The sequence below is a fragment of the Oryctolagus cuniculus genome, chromosome 20, assembly GCF_964237555.1.
Source record: "Oryctolagus cuniculus chromosome 20, mOryCun1.1, whole genome shotgun sequence".
Classification (NCBI taxonomy): Eukaryota; Metazoa; Chordata; class Mammalia; order Lagomorpha; family Leporidae; genus Oryctolagus; species Oryctolagus cuniculus.
The window spans coordinates 41,146,693-41,163,875 of record NC_091451.1 but is presented as its reverse complement, the minus strand read 5'-3'; the positions used below and the strand labels follow the sequence as shown (position 1 = coordinate 41,163,875).

The window sequence follows — 17,183 nt, the reverse complement described above, 5'->3', positions numbered from 1 at the left end:
GCGTTGGTTCACGTCCTGGCTGCTCTTCTTCAGATCCACTCGCTGCCAATATGCCTGGGAACACAGTGGAAGACGGCCCAAGCCCTTGGGCCCCGGCACCCGTGTGGGAGACCCAGAAGAAGCTCCTGGCTTCACTGCCCCAGCTCCAGCCATTACAGTCATTTGCAGAGTGAACCAGCAGATAGAAGACCTTTCTCTCTGTCTCTCCCCCTCTCTCTGTAACTCTACCTCTCAAATAAATAAAATCTTAAAAAAATAAGTATCATAGAGCCATTAGAAAAAACATTAAAAACATAAAAATTATATTAGTGAAGGATCTGTAATTAACATGTTAAGTATTTAATGCTAGCTTTTAAATGCAAAATATAAAGCTTCATATAAAATTCAACAATGTAAAGATCAAAATACACACAAAACAGAGGAAGACAAAGGGTGGAGACCATATTCCTGCGGCTGCCAGTATTATGGCTGGTTTGTCTTCTGATGCGTCTCTGTAGGATCTAAATTTGCTACAATTATCAAGCATTACTATTATACCTTGATAATCCAAAGAAGAAAGCCCACTAAAAATGGGATTTTATTAAAAAATTTATTTAATCGAAAGAGTTAGAGAGAGAGAGAGAATCTTCCATCTGATAGTTCACTTCCCAGATGGTCACAACAGCTTGGGCTAGGCCAGGCCAAAGCCAGAGCTTATTCCTGGTCTCTCGTGTGGGTGTCAAGGGCCCAAGCACTTGGGCCATCTTCTACTGCTTTTCCTAGGCCATAGCAGGAAGCTGGATCGGAGTGGAGCAGCCGGGACATATGGGATGCTGGCATTACAAGTGGTAGCTTTACCTGCTATGCCACAGCACCAGTGCCTAAAAATGAGATTTTAAAGAGTCGGTATAGGAGCCGCTGCCTACAGTGCTGGCATCCATGAGTGCCAGTTCAAGTCCTGGCTGCTCCACTTCTGATCCAGCTCTCTTACGGCCTGGGAAAGCAATGGAAGATGGCCCAAGTCCTGCACCCACATGGGAGATCCGGAAGAAGCCCCAGGCTCCTGGCTTCAGATAGGCCCAGCCCTGGCCATTGCAGCCATTTGGGGAGTAAATCAGCAGATGGAAGACCCCTATCTTTCTCTCTCTACCACTCTAATAAATAAATAAATCTTTAAAAAAAAAAAAAAAAGAGTAGGCATAGAATGATTAATTATGTATGTGCAGTTACACACAAGCACACATAAATTATTCTATTTCCATCACTCATTTACTGCTTTGCAATGGGCTCTTTATACAACCTGATGATTTACTAATTAAAAAAAATCTGGCTTTATAACTGACTGTGTATTGTTTGTAGAGGCCACCGTCAACACCAGAAGTTACCATTTTTACTTCAGGGCTTAGTTAGCTCCCAAAGATTTCTCGCTTGCTTTCTAGACAACGCAGAGCCTGCGTAAGCCTGGCTGTGTTAAGGACACGAGCCTGCACGGGTGCGGATGCTCAACCAACTGCTCCTCCGCTCCCAGGAGACCGACGTGAACAGCGGGGGGCAGGAGGAAAGGGAACCCAAGCCGGGCTGTGAGGCCTACACGACGCATGGAACACCCAACCCACTCAGGGGCTGGAAGGAAAATAAAAGCCACACAGAACCGAAAAGGGCAAGGGGAAAAAAGCATAACCGGATGACAAGGCAGCGGCTCTCCCTGGACTTCAAGAACCCAGGTGCGAGCTGAGACTACAAGCAGAGCAGAAGAGGGACACAGCTGAGACCCACTGGCTACCGCGGCCAGTAGTTCTCATTAATTCCTGCAGCCCTGCCAATGCAGTAACATTCAAGAAAATGCCAGCACTTGTTTCAAACAATATGTGAGGGAATATTTGTTTTCTTAATATTTAACCAACAGGTTTTGCTATGTTTTTGTGTTTTGAAAAATAAAAAAGGCTAAGGCATATACACAAAGATACAGCACACACATTTTGTCCTATTTTAAGCATCACTGTGTTTAAAACAGAACTTGTGAGTTGACTGAGGTGTTACAAATAAACTTGGGACCACAGCACTGAGGAGCACTGAAACCCAACACTCCATGGGAAGCCAGCATCTCTGTCCAAAACCTCACTCGCTGTCCACGGAGACACGAGCCCTGGCACCCGAGGCGGCGGAAGCCCAACCTTCAGAGCCAAGTGTGCAGGTCTGCGTTGTATCTCTTAGTATCTGCCCAACACAGTGGTGAGAGCGCTGCGTGACAGCTACATATCTGCATCAGAGCCCCCGCCCCTCTCAGCACAGCCTCGTCAATTCTGGCTATGTCCACATTCTACCTGTGCATTTTATGAAAATACTTAATATTTTCTTTAAGTCAACTTTTGCTTTTTAATAACCCATTTAGGCTAAGCAGTAATAGTTTAGTCCTAAGCAGTAGTTACATCATTAGTTCAAGGTGCTCACTATATTTTAAACACTTAACTGAAATGGTGTCCATATCCCACATAAAAACATGGTGCGTATTGCAAATAGTACAGGGTATCACCCATTAGGAAACACAGCCCAATCTCTCTAACAAAGTTTTGAGGAACATTACCTTGAAACTCGATGAATATACTAAAATTCCAAGTTTTTGTTCCTAAGTCAACTAAAAAGAATTCCACAATTTAAAATTTCTCATTTCTAAGACTTTAGAAGTGCTGCTTTCCTGTACAAACACTGCACACCAGAGGTGCTTAATAAATGCTAAAATCAGTACAAACCACACTTTGAGGTCACAATAAATTGTCTATCTGTATCAACCAAGAGACCTTTATTTTAAGTCTTGCACTTCCTTAAGGCTGAAGATTCTTTCAAGCATTTTATGCACTCTGGGAAGTGCACAATGACCAGAAAAGCACAGATCACAGTAATCTCTCCCCATGTACTCCCAGCTCCCAAACACGCAAGCATGGGACCGCCGAGAGCAGACCTGAGGATCTTCAGACTGCACAAATTAGCCTTTAATAAATTTCACATTCATTTTAATAAAAAAGTTTATGTTTTTCAAAGACAATACCATGTAACTATCACTCTCACAAGACTCACATGAAAACAAAACACTTAAAACAGAAGAGGAGAAACAAGCACAGGGAAAGGAAGCAACGCTGGTTCACGCGTCTGAGTTACTGCTGCACTCGCCTCCTCCTTGAACCTTGAAGAGAAAGCAGAGAAATGTAAACCGTTAGTCACTAACTTATAAAGGCAAAAGAGTAGAAGCAAACGTCTCTAGATACAGTTATCAACATCTAAAAGTCAAATGGACTCTGACATATTTGCAGAGATGGAGTTTACTCACAGAAGTACAACTATTAGTTCCCAGCAAAATCTTAGGAAACTGTGTCAATTTTTAAATATATCAGCAAATATGTTAGAGCCTACCTCCCAGTCTAAGCCCATGTAAGAACTCTTCATTGGTAAGAACATACCCAGCTCACACTGGTACTGAACTATTTCTCTCCAAAATGTCTACTGTAAAATGTAATGCATGACACCCCCACCCCCCACCCCGTGTAAGTGACAGCAAATAGACAACAGAGAAGGCTGCACTCAGTGGAGGAAGCTATGAAATTCTACATGCATACGAAAGCTACGTGCTTCTACACACTGAAGGCCAGGAGGTGCCTCCCAAGTGAGCTGCTTCTGAAAGCCCGTTACCCCTCACAGGTTAGAGAGCACCGGGCTGCGCATGTAACATGGAAAGTCTTTATCATTCAACATTACACAGGTCCTGGGAGCCTCTTTAAAAGGCATCACCCCGATGCTGGCACCCCACGTGACATGGTTTTTCACTCATTCGTTTACTCTACCAATATTTATTTATTGAAAATTTACCATGTGCATTTTTCTAGGCACTTGCTATATATCATAAAACAAAACGAATGTCCAGGTTTTGGACATTTATATTCTAGCAGAAAGAGACTGATAAAAACAAACACAACAGGTGAATTCCTGAGGCCAAGGCTCCGCCTGCAGGGTCAGAATCCCATATTGGCGCCAATGTCCCAACTGCTCCTCTTCCGATCCAGCTCCCTGCTAGTGCTCCTGGGAAAGCAGCAGAGGATGGCCCAAGTCCTGAGGGCCCTGCACCCATGTGGGAGACCTGGAAAGCTCTGGGCTCCTGGCTTCAGCTTGGCCCGGCCCGGCCCCAGCTGACGTGGCCATTTGGAGAGTGAACCAGCAGATGGAAGACCTTTCTCTCTGTCTGTCTGTCTCTGTAACTCTTTCAAAACAAATTAAAAAACTTAAAAAAAAAAAAAAAAGGCACCACTCTGGGTTGGCCTCTGTCAGTGATCTCCACTGGGAGTGGAAGCTCGACCTGACGAAGGACGTTTCTCCCACCAGCTACCCTCTGTGTCTCCAACAGAACAGCGGCGTCAGCCGTGACCACCTCAGCCTGATCAGGTCACCTGGCGCTGGCTGAGAAGCGTGGCCATTTCCTACCGCCTCCTGCGTCACTTGGCCAGGTCAGCACCGGCCCCTAATGGACTGAGATGCACCAAGCAACAGAGGTCAACACTTCTCTCCTAAAAAGTGCAAAAGCTTCTTTGAATTTACTACAAAATTTCCACCACACATGTGTAGTAATAAAGAGATTTTAAGGGCTTTCTGATAATGGGTTTAGTTAGTTACTTAACTGGAAGAGCATTTTAAAACTAACCCTTTTTATTTCTTCAAGTTACGGTCCCAATTCAATCGCCACACAGTTCAGTTAAGGCGAAGTTTACACTTACATGACTATCTTTCTCCCCCTGCCACTTACAAGACTATACACTAAGGCTGATTTAAAATTCTCAGTTTTTTCCTCAGTTTTTGGAAGATAATTTTATATTTAGAACATCATGCAGATTTTTAGGTTTAAACGTCAAGAGTTTTACAATTGATTCTGCAGAGAAAACTGACTATGCTCTGATCCTGAGATCAGCATCATGAGATATCAGAAAAAGTCAATTATCAGTACTATACAACAGGGGGCCAGCGCTGTGGCACAGCAGGTTAACGCCCCAGCCTGCAGCGCCAGCATCCCATACGGGCGCCGGTTCTAGTCCCGGCTGCTCCTCTTCCGATCCAGCTCTCTGCTATGGCCTGGGAAAGCAGAAGATGGCCCAAGTCTTTGAATCCCTGCACCTGCGTGGGAGACCTGGAAGAAGCTCCTGGCTCCTGACTTCAGATCAGCTCAGGTCTGGCTATTGTGGTCATTTGGGGAGTGAACCAACGGAATGGAAGACCTCTCTCCCTCTAGCTCTACCTCTCTCTGTAACTCTTTCAAATAAATAAAAATAAATCCTAAAAAAATACTACACAACAGCTCCCTTTAAACAGTTACTGAATCTAAAGCCACATTATAAGGATTCTACTCTAAAATGATAGAGCTACATTAAAATGGTACTGTCCTCACTGATACCCTAATTCGACATTTTACTTGAATTAGTAATGTAAATTATCACTTTCCATCAAGAGTCAAAGTCTCTCCTGCACCTGTGCCGTGGGATGTGTCACACAACCAGGACTGAGCCCCTGCAGACTCTGCTCTACGTATCCACTCACTGTCTTCAATTATGGTTGTTGAAGACAAAAAAACCCATCTTCTTTTCTCTTTAATTTAAAACATAACCATGTTCATAATATACTACTATTAGTCCAATCATAAGACTAACGTGTAAAATCTGATGCTTCAAAAATAATGCATTTAAGTTTGAAATACTTTTCTACAATTTTATAATGCAGAAGGAAAAACACAGGGGAGAAATTCCTCTTCAGGGCATCCTTTAAAGTAACCGTTTCATGGCCAGTCATGCTTTCCCTGGGAACCCTCGGAACGGTCCCAAACCCAACATACCCCACAAGTACCACCAGTAAGAGCAGCCTCCACTCGTGAGCAGGAGACAAAGCACACTCAGCCATAAATATCATGGCCACATTAACTAATTTTTAGTGTGATTCTGAAATATTGCATGGTTTTGAAATGCCAGAATATGCATTTTTTAAAGGCTTATCATTTTGTGAGGGGAAAAATTACTTGCAGCAAATAACCAAATTTTCTCAATTGGTAAAAATTATGCCTTGCATAAAAATAAAAGGATTAGAGGCCTCTGTTCTTCTTGAAAACCACCCCATCACCCCTCTCCTTCTTTGAGAAAACCTACACAATACACATTTTGAAAGCTTTCAGAATGTGTTCTTACACAATAGACCCCCAACTATTCAAAATGAGTTTAGGTGTATCAAGAAAATTATACACGTTTTTAAAATGGTCTAAATAGATATTAAAGGAAAGCTGCTCCCATTTTGCTCGGCACAGCATTCTGAAAGATCACACAGTGAGAAAAATCTCTTACCATATTGTAAACCATAAATTGTGTTTGAAAATAAAATTGTTAATGAAGAAACTGACATTTCTAAAGCTGCTGTTAGAGGTAACCATTCTTGAAACACATTTATGACATAAAATCTCAAAGCCCTAAAACACAGAATTCACGGGATTATATATTTCTTAAAAATTAAAAAAATCAAATTCAATAACATGCCTTCTCCTGTAAGTTAAACTGACGAATATAAATAGTTACATCTACCTGCATCTACGTGAACCCTTTCCTTTTTTGCTAGAAGAAGTCACATTTTACCACCTCGTGCAATCTCTCATTTATGAATATTTTGATAACATAATATCTTAATTAGGCTTGTACTGCGGAGAAAAAAAATGAACTGCAATGGGAAAATAAAAAGCATTTAAGAAATCTGATTAGGAGTTTATGTGAATAAAGGAAAATTCGATTATTCTTTCTCTTCTAAAACAGTTATGTCAAAAAACCCCTTACTTGTCCAGCTTAGGTTATCTATGACCTGGGGCAGGCGTCATGAGGCAGGGGGTCAAATCCCACGTGGGCACCCACGCTTCCCGTACTGCATCCTGGAAGGCAGCACTGATGGCTTAGACCCTGGGCCCTGCTACCCATGGCAGAGCCCCAGCTGGCGCCCCGGGCTCCCGGCTTTGCCCTGCCCCCGCTGGGAGGTTGTGGGCATCTGCAAAGCATATCAGTGGATGGAAGACCTTCTTCCCTAACCGCATTGCTCCGCCTTTCAAACAGATGCAGATAAACTTTTTTTTTTTAAATTATGAGCCTATTCTCATTAACAGAATAATGAAAATATGAATATATATTTTTTATGGGAAAAACCATCAGTGTGAGGACTTCACATTAAAACTTCAGGGTAGGGGCAGGAGCTGCGGCGCAGGGGGTAAAGCTGCCACTCTCAGTGCTGGCGTCCCATATGGGCACCAGTTCAAGTCTGAGTGCCACTTCGATCCAGCTCTCTTCTTTGACCTGGGAAAGCACTAGAAAATGGCCCAGAAGAAGCTCCTGGCTCCTGGCTTCGGATTGGCCCAGCTCTGGCCATTGCAGTCATTCGGGGAGTGAACCAGTGGATGAAAGCTCTCTCTCTCTGCCGCTGCCTCTTAGTAACTCTGCCTTTCAAATAAATAAATAAATCTTTAAAAAAAAAAAAAAAACTTTAGGGTATAAAAAGCATTTCAAACCACATGAATTTAAAATCATTTATCTATCTAAACAAACGTGCCTGGTGCTCACGAGGCGAAGAACGGTAAAGGGCCTTCTCATCTACCCGGGGGCCACCCTGGACTGACAGGTGTCAGTGTAACCAGAACACAGCAGGGCCCTTCCTGAAGTCAAAGCGCCTGTTGTACAATGTAAGGAATTTCTTTTTCAAAGTAAGACTATTACTGTCTTTAAAAATGCCCCTTGATTTTGTTCCCACTCACTGTCATGGCTGCTGCTGCCAGCCTCTGGCTGAGACATGCTTCCATACGCTGCTCCTGGGGGCTCCTCACTTCCTAATAACAGAATGAACAAGACAGGGGAGAGGGGGAGAACAGGGGAGAACGGAGGACCACGGGGAAAAAAGAGGGGCCACTTCCAAACCTCTGGCCTCCAGAGTGACGCCACGCACCCTGCTCACACACTTCAACTCTCCTGGGTGCACGCACACAAACCCAGGGATGCCCTACACATCATCTAAATGAAGAAAACGTTCACAAAATCTCAGTGAAGACGATGCCCTCTGAGAATCAAACACTCTTCTTTCCGCGGACTTCCACCCAGTGCCACCATCAGAGGGAGGGGAACCCATCACTGGCCTGACTCGACAGGACACTGCGGTTACAATCAAAGTTTTACCAAAGAAACTTTTTCATCAGAAATTAAGTATGTCAGGACCAGTGAAATAATAAGCACACACAAAAGGCAGAGAGAGAGGAGAAATCTCTTTTTGTAATGGTATTGTGGGCAGAACTGAATCTCCCTCCACTGAGTCAAGTAAACCATCTGCAGCGAAACCCAGAACGTTAACTGGTCGTTTACTGACATACTGGACCAAAGGCTGACCCCGTCTTGCCCTCTGCAGTTGCTTCTGCCTGTAACGTCTCGGAACGACTCCGTTACCGGAAGTTTCTTCAGCATCAGTTTACCAGCCAAGAAGAAATTAACTGCACACTTTGCTTTTTGTGTCAAGTGCTTTGCAAAGTGATGATCTGACACTTTAATTCCTTGCTGCCTACCTTGCTGGGAGAAAAGAAGAGCGGGCAGACTTTATGGGACCACCAGGCAACCAGGGGAGTAGAGCATGGCACGGCAGGTGCACCAGCACACGGGAAGCCACCTGACTCCTGACTTTCCCTGGCGTTCCCAGAGCTGTGGCATCAGGCTCCAGCTCTAACCCTTCCAAAACAGCGCAGTGCTGCAGGCTCCAGATCTGCACATGAGCGTAGCTGCTTAGTCCCAACTCCACGATGACCTGGAAAGGCCAAGGGCAGCGACGTGTGTGTGAGACACTGCGACACACCCTGTACAGGTGGAAAACCTTGTAGGACGTTCTACAAAGAAAGCACCATGCTGTGGTGTCAACGACCAACCCCTCCCCCAGTGGGAGGAAGTGAAGTCCCTGTCCACCATGAAGGAAGCTAACCGACTTACGGGTTTGTATGGTCTCCTCCGTCTGCGCGCTTGAGCATTCCATATCTTCAACACTAGAGGCTGTGCTTTCTTCCTTTTCTTTCTTTCTCTTCTTACACATAAAATCGAAAAGAGAAAGATGGTCAGACAGTCAGATAAACAAATATACAAATTCATCGTATATTAGTATACACACAAGAATCTCAAAACACGGGACAAGCACTGTGGCACAGTGGGCTAAGCCTCTAGCTATGGCACCGGCATCCTCTATGGGCACAGGTTCATGTCCCAGCTGCTCCTCTTCCAATCCAGCTCTGTTATGGCCTGGGAAAGCAGCAGAAGATGGTACAGTGTTCGGGCCCCTACACTCATGTGGGAACCCGGAAGCTCCTGGTGGCGGATTGGCCAAGCTCCAGCCATTCACTGGGGAGTGCCCTAGAGGATGGATTTCCTTTCTCTCTCTCTCCCTCTCTGTCTGTAACTCTACATCCAAGTAAATAAACAAAATCTTTTAAAAAAAAATCTCAAAACATTTGTGGAAAAATGGATCTACAAGGTGATTGATTCAAATTTTCTTTGAATCCGGGAGTAGTGTTTTTCACAACAGGCACCTCCCACTCTGTGTGAAGCAGCCCTGGACATGAACGCGAGGACGTGGTGTGCCAAAATCCAGGGCACTCACAGGTCAGGACAGTGGTTCCCCCGGGAGGGAGGGAGCGGACAGACAGCACACGCCTGACCTGGATGGCAGGGAGGCCTGCTCCCCGGCTCGAGCCCACTACCCAAGGCTCTGCTCGTTCTCAAGGCTGATTTTTCAAAAACTCCTTGAAAACCACGTTTTACAAACATGCTGTCACCACTCACTCGGGCCAATGATCCGTACTCCCTCCATTTCACAAGGAGGGAGGCTGAGAGCGTGCAGGGAGGGCAGCTACTCAGTAAACGGAAAAACACAAGCTCACTTCATACATTATTACATCAATGGGCAGACCATGTAACACTGGTGGTAAAATTCTACTCTTGAGTCAGAATGGCAAATTGCTAATAATGTTTCTCTTTCGAGATAGTTTTTATTAAAAGTTTAAATAAATCTTATTGGAAACGAGTACTATGAAACTCTCCTAAAATAGTTTGGAACTCCCACCATTCTCTCAGACCTTTCCTAGTTTCTATTTTTCTTAATAACTTTACCTCATATACCTTCAAACTTAAGTGTGCTAAAATCCAAATCCTAATTCGAAGCTCCTGCAGGTCACCTACACTAAGTCTGCATTGTATAGGAAGCATCTGCTACTCCCGAAGGCCAGACGCACTGCCACAGAAGGCCCCGGGCTGTATTTCCTCACAATTGGTGGTGACCGAAATTTCCACCCGAGAGAGTTCTCTGCTGCAGGCCACTTTGTGTGCAGCTGCTAGGACACTGTTCTTTGTCCTAATGGCAACCATGGGTTGGTTCTGTTCCAAAGAGCTGCCTAGGAGAGCTGAACTCTATTCAAGCCATGTTACCTCAAAAACACAGTGGTCAGAACTGTTATCACCTATGTGTTACAAGTAATCCCACTGCTTCCAAACACGCTTACGGCAGGAATGGAAAGACCAGAATTCCGAGACAGCCTCGTGTTCCTAAAGAAAAGGCTTCCCCTATGTAAAAATAGCACCTTGAGGACACCTCACAAAGCTTCAAAAGGCATCCGTCTAGCAGATTTGCACAAGGAGGCACTGCTCCTCAAAATGGCTGTGGCTTCACACGGCTGAGGAGAGAGGGGAGAGTGCCTCACATCTTTCTTCTCCAAAGTGTCGCTTCATGATTACCATCTAAACCCTGCTGGGCTGAACAGATTGGCTCGATAATTACATACAATAACTGCAGTGGGCAGGTAACCCTCAGCTGGCACAGGGCAGCTCCCCTGTGAGAACTCCCATATGCAAACTGCTCCGACGCAGCGCATTAGGTCCATCTCTCCTGCCGGTGCACGGGCCTGATGCACGCCAGCCAGGACTCCGAGGTTAGCACGTCAGCAGATTTGTGATGCATTAGGCAGGAATAAACACAGACACTTGTGTTCGTTCAGACCAAAATTAAGGAGGAATATTTCAGTACTATATTGCTTTTCATACAGGAGAGAATGCATTTTCCAGTTTTTGGAGGGCAGATTTTTAAATGCTCATTATAAAGGGAGCTATGCAATGCATTCTACCCAAAGAACCCAGTGCAGTCATCTTGTTTGCAAGCTTATTTAATAAAAAAGAGCTTTCTTAATCTCCGTGCGGGTAAATTACACAGAAATGAAAATCAGACAGTATTCAACCAAGAAAAGAAACACCTGTGCTTTAGGCAGCACGCACTAGGTAAAGCACTGAATTGTTATTAATCCACACTTCAGCTTCAGCACAACTTGGCTAATACACGCATTCTGGACAGAAACGGCCAACAGTCAACAGACCACCAATTAAAAGATGAAACAAAACAGAACCTTCAGACTTCACACTGTGAGACTGTTATCCATCCTGTAAGGCAATGAGTGCAGTTTCAAACACTGGCCACCAGCGTCTTCTCCAAGTCTCCATACACGGCACTCAGCCATGGCCCACACCCCGAGGCTTCCCAGAGTGCTCACGCTGCCTCCCCGGGAACACTGACTAATCCAGTCTCTGGTTCTGTCACACCTACACGGGGTCTCACAGGTGACTCTGTGTTTACAAGTGAAACCAAAACACTGTACAACACACACAAGAATAACATAAAATAAACAGAGAGTGTGGTTTCCTTTTAATTCAGCACAGCTAAAACATCTTCAAAAGACTACTTTATTTCAAAGGGCATCAACATACACATTGCACGTGGTATTTCTGAAGTACGAAGACACGCCACTCTGAAACTCAGCTAATTAGCAGCTTCTCACCCCCAGTGTAGAAACAGGAAGACAAACTGGCCAGAAGCATTTGGGCTGATAATTTAACTAATAGTCTAAAGACTGAAGACCAGTTACAGACTTATGGCTCTTTCAGTAGAAAAGAGAATAAAACTTTTCAGAGGTAAAAAAAAAAAAAAAAAAAAAGAAGATCGATGCTTCCCTAGTCAAGCATGGAAAAATGGTCTCTAGATGGGGCCAAGGGCATCGCAGAAAAGCCAGGCCAACTCACTCACGGCCACAGGAGATGGGTCTTCAGCCAATGCTGCTCTGCCCCCATCCCCTCTCCACCAAAGCTCACAGATTTACTCTAAACTCAGAACGCACAGCCTAAATGTTCAATGCTTGGTCCTGTGCCTGTGCCCAAGAATAAAGAGTTCTAGCTAGAAAGACTTGTACGGGCCTAATCGATCAATCTTGTTTTATTTATCTGATGAAGGCCACTGGCAGTCACTGTGCCAATGTATAGTTCACAAATTACTATCGCACTCCTTAAAAAGAGCTACTAGTAAGACATCAAAAACAGACAAGACGCATCTATGAAGGCAAAGAAACAAATATGCTCTCCTCAACATGCACAAAACTAGACTTGGTTAAAACTCCACTCTCTGGACAGAAAAACTGAAGCTGGGGACAGAACAACGCCAAAGAAGATGAGCTCGGTGCTCCTCTCGGACGATGGCACAAAGCCAGACCTCAGCTCTGGGCCCGCGGCGCTCCCTCCACCGAACCACCCTGCCTCCCCGTGCGCTCCTCCGGATGCAACAGCAAGCCCAACTGTTCCCCTGCCCTGTAATACGGGCTTTGTGTAGACCATCTCTAACTCCTAGTTCTCTCCTACTACGAGGAGCTTTTAAAAATTCATAGAAAAATGGAATTAAAGATATTTTTATTTTGGTGCAAACAATTTTGAAATCCATGCCTACTTATAGGCTCTCTGACAGCAAGGACCATGGTTTTCCTCCTTTTCCTGATCCTTGCTGAGCTCAGCATGGTGTCTTACCCAAAAATATCTAGGGATAAACAGATGGTTTAGTGTCTTACCTTAAGTTCCTAAAAAATTGCAATGTTTGAGTGGGCATCAAGCAATTACAGATCTATTTTAAGAAAAGATCAGACATAATTAGAAGGAAAAGACGGGCAGTGGATTAGGAAATGAGTAAGTGACTTAGAGGGAAAGATGAATCTGAGGAAGATTCTGAAAATATCCTGCTGGAACGCACAGAACGGCGGGGGATGAGGACTACGGTGAGGAGAAGGAACACGATGCCCTTCCACAGCAGCACCGACCTCCGTCACGCGTGCTCACGAAGCTCTGCCGCGGACGTGCACTGTCCCAGACTGGGTTCTCAAGGTGAGCACGTGCGCTGTAAAATAAAGCACGCGCAATCTAGGCTGTTATAAAACACTCCACACACAGACAGGTTCAGGTCCTGCAAGTGTCAGTCCGTAGGTAAACCCCTTTTGTGTTCCCTAAATGACTACCTTGGACACGTATTTAAGGGAATTTCATTCTATGAAGTATTAATCCATACGTACACGTGGTGTGCGCGCAGCTTCTCCGTTAACCATAGTTAATGGTTGACTTTGGTTTTGCTGTGGTTATGTTACCTGTTATCTTTCTCCTGTCAATACTTTTAGTTGCCTACTCTGCAGGCAGGAAGATAAAGTACAACTCAAGTAATCCTATATGCATGTAAGAAAGAGTTTTTGCAAAAGAAAATATTTAAACACATGGTTAGGAGTGGGAGTTGTGGCACAGCAGGCTAAACCGCTGCTTGGGACATTCGCATCCCAGCATCTGGAATGCTGGTTCAAGTCCTCGTTGCTCCACTTCCAATCCAGCTTCCTACTAATGGGCCTGGGAAGTCAGCAGGTGATAGCCCAGTGCCTGATTCCCTGCCACCTACGTGGGAGCTCAGGATGGAGTTCTGGCTCCCGGCTTCAGGCTGCTGCAGGCATCTGGGGAGTGAACCAGCAGATGGAAGCTCTCCTACTCCCCTCCTTTTCCAGCCCTCTCTCTCTGCCACTCTTCCCTTCAAATAAAAATAAAAAAATCTTAAAGAGTACACAGTTTGGAATATCTATGTCCTTTATTAGTTCAAGTTATTTCACTTTGAAAATAGCACGAAGAATTAAGAATTTACTGTAATCATCTGAAAATGAGGCACTTAAAATCACTGTTAACTCATAAATAAGCCAAAAAATAACGTTGCATTTATAGGCTCTATCAGAATAAATAAATGTAAAAAAATTTATCTGCTTGGCTATCAGAATTGATTGGCGGCTCCACAGACAATACATTTGTTAGCAAAAACACTGCTTTCACAAGGCAGGCACGGTGTGTCCGCCTGCTCATTCTGCAGCACCTTGCTGTGCCCACCAGTCTGGCCTGCTGAGGAACTAGAGAAAGCCGCTGAGCAGCCCAATCACCATTCATTCTAGAAGAGACTCTCGGCTGACGAGCAGGTGCGCTGAGAAACAAGCGGAACTTTGAGCACATGATCTGCAAGGGCACTACAGGCAGGGCAGTGGGTTCAGTCACCACTTGTGATGTTGGCATCCCATATCACAGTGCCAGTTCAAGCTCCCGCTACACAGCTCCCCGCCATGAGCCTGGAAGGCAATGGAGGATGGTCCTAGTGCTTAGGCTCCTTCCACCCATACAGGAGACCAGGATGCAGTCCTGACTCCCGGCTTCAGCCGGACTCAGATCAGGCTGTTGCAGCCATTTGGGGAGGGAACTGGCAGATGGAAGCCCTCTCTTCTTCTCTCTCTTCCTCTCCCCTAGTGCCACTCTTCCTGGAACTTCAACTTGCAGTTACTTAACAAGCTGAAAGATGTCTCTAAAGATTTGATGAACTAAGACCTAACGGACTAACATATCAGTGTGTTCTCTCCGATGTTAGGGACCATATGACATCTATTCATTCATGAACTCCTCAACACTTCATTAATGTCAAAAATTGGGGCCGGTGCTGTGGCGCAGCGGGTTAAAGCCGTAGCCTACAGTGCCATATGCATGTCAGTTAAGAGTCCTGGCTGCTCCACTTCCAATCCAGCTCTCTGCTGTGGCCTGGGAAAGCAGCAGAAGATGGCCCAAATCCTTGAGCCCCTGCACCCATGTGGGAAACCCCGAAGAAGCTCCCGGCTCCTGGCTTCAGTCAGTCCCAGCCCCAGCCATTATGGCCACTGGGAAGTGAAGCAGAGGATGGAAGATCGCTCTCTGCCTTTCAAATAAAATAAATTAAAAAAAAAAGGAAAGAAAGCTAATACTTTTAAATACTTCAGTTGTGGTGGGGATTCAACTGATCTCAAGCCACGTACAAACAAGTTTGTTACAAAACAAATCAAATTATATATCTGAATTACCATTAAAGACAGACTGCCCAGGGGTGCTGTATGGCACTGCACTGGAGACGCCAGCCGTCCTACCACAGTGCCGGAGACGCCAGCTGACCCTATCACAGCGCTGGAGACGCCAGCCGTCCTATCACAGTGCCTAAGATGCCAGCTGTCCTATCACAGTGCCTGAGATGCCAGCCTTTCTACCACAGTGCCGGAGACGCCAGCCGACCCTATGACAGTGCCTGAGATGCCAGCTGTCCTACCACAGTGCCGGAGATGCCAGCCGTCCTATCACAGTGCCTGAGTCACCAGCCATCCTGTCATAGTGCCTAGGTCTGAGTCCCGGCTTCGCTTCTCACTCCTTCTTCCTACTCATGTGCACCCTGGGAAGCAGCAGTGACTGACAAGTCAAGCAGCTGGGTCCCTGTCACCCACACGAGAGACCCGGATTGAGTTTTGGGCTCCTGGATTCAGCCTGGTGCAGGACTGGCCATTGCAGGTATTTGGGGGGTTGAACCAATGTCTCTATACCTTTCAAATAAAATGAAAATAAATAAATAAACAGGCTGATTTTCCCCTAAATAAATCCATGACCACAAATTCCTAATTCCTGAACACTCAGCAAAAACTAGCAGACACAGCACTTGGTGGAGAGGAGTCCTCTGCTCTCCATCCACTACCCACGCTTCATTAGCATCACTCAGCAGCTTCCTGGGTGAAAGCTAACTACGAACTAATTAACTTGATATATATATGCTTTTGATATAAATAAATTAGGGAACTACATCTTTATTTCACAGTAATTACCATCTTGTCTTTCATTTAAAAATGAACTTTTACCAATTCATGATCATTTATTCAAAACAGTCTATTTTATAATGCACTCATCAAGCAAAAAAAGCCTCTCTCTATATGACTATAACAGAATACTGGTATCTGCCTAGCCTAATACCCTATTTCATACACTGAACTCTCAAGAATGTGTATTAGGTCAAAGATGGTATTAACAGACCAAATGAAAACATTCCACGTTATTCTCTTGGGAACAAAAAACAAAAAAGATGAGAAGTTCACAGTGAGTGAAGTAACAGCACCGCAACAGCTCTTCAGTTACGTCCACGGTCACTGGCTGTGCGCCTGCCACTACACGGAGCACTTTACGCCTTTTAAATCCATACAACAGTGTTAAATGCAAGATGGGTGACATTATTTCCATACAAGTATTTTTCAAAATGTGTCCTTTATTAAAAAGAAAGGCACAGGGGCCAGCATGGTGGCGCAGCGGGTTAAAGCCCTGGCTTGCAGTGCTAGCATCCCATATGGGCACCGGTTCTAGTCCTGGCTGCTCCACTTCCAATCCAGCTCTCTGCTATGGCCTGGGAAAGCAGTGAAAGATGCCCCAAGTCCTGGGGGCCCTGCAGCCACGCTGGGGACCCGGAGGAAGCTCCTGGCTCCTGACTTCAGTCTGGTGCAGCTCCAGCCATTGGGGCCATCTGGGGAGTGAACCAGTGGATGGAAGACCTCTCTCTACCTCTCTCTGTAACTCTTTCAAATAAATAAAATAAATCTTAAAAAAAAAAAAAAAAAAAAAAGGACACAGAAATGTTTAACATTCCCTAAGACCTAGTCATGATGCCATCAGAGAAAAATGGCCCCTTGATCTAACACTGTCCTTTTTGCTCTGCATCCTGAGCGCATCTTGCCAACCACGTCCTTTTGTGACTTCAACAAAAGTTTCCTGGGCACAACCCAAGGCATTTACATGATTTCAAGTTTCCCTCTGTATCTCTTACTACAAGGTACTTGCGTATACAAACATCAAAACAGGGCACAAGCATATCACTGTCTACAGATCAAAACGAGGCACCGAGCAGGCAGCTGGCACAGTGCGAAGACACTGAGTGAGATGCCCATATCCTTCAGCGGTGTCACGTGGATTCAACGCCTG

General features: G+C 45.1%; 1 protein-coding gene across 20 annotated transcripts in view; it reads right to left on the bottom strand.

Annotated features, from left to right (window-relative positions):
* Window positions 1-2,973: 2,973 nt before the first annotated feature.
* Window positions 2,974-17,183, bottom strand: part of VRK1 (VRK serine/threonine kinase 1) — an 80,640-nt gene continuing 66,430 nt past the window's right edge. For 5 of the 20 annotated variants that reach the window (XM_070065634.1, XM_070065636.1, XM_070065632.1 and 2 more), the window contains 2 exons: window positions 8,997-9,087; window positions 2,974-3,160 (listed from right to left, as the gene is read on the bottom strand). In XM_070065634.1, coding sequence (XP_069921735.1) covers window positions 3,132-3,160; window positions 8,997-9,087 — 120 coding nt within the window. In that variant the 3' untranslated portion in view covers window positions 2,974-3,131. Of the gene's footprint in view, window positions 3,161-6,578; window positions 6,712-6,754; window positions 7,859-8,996; window positions 11,484-17,183 lie in introns of those variants that run through there. The other 15 variants (XM_070065637.1, XM_051835941.2, XM_070065638.1 and 12 more) reach the window with 11 other exon arrangements.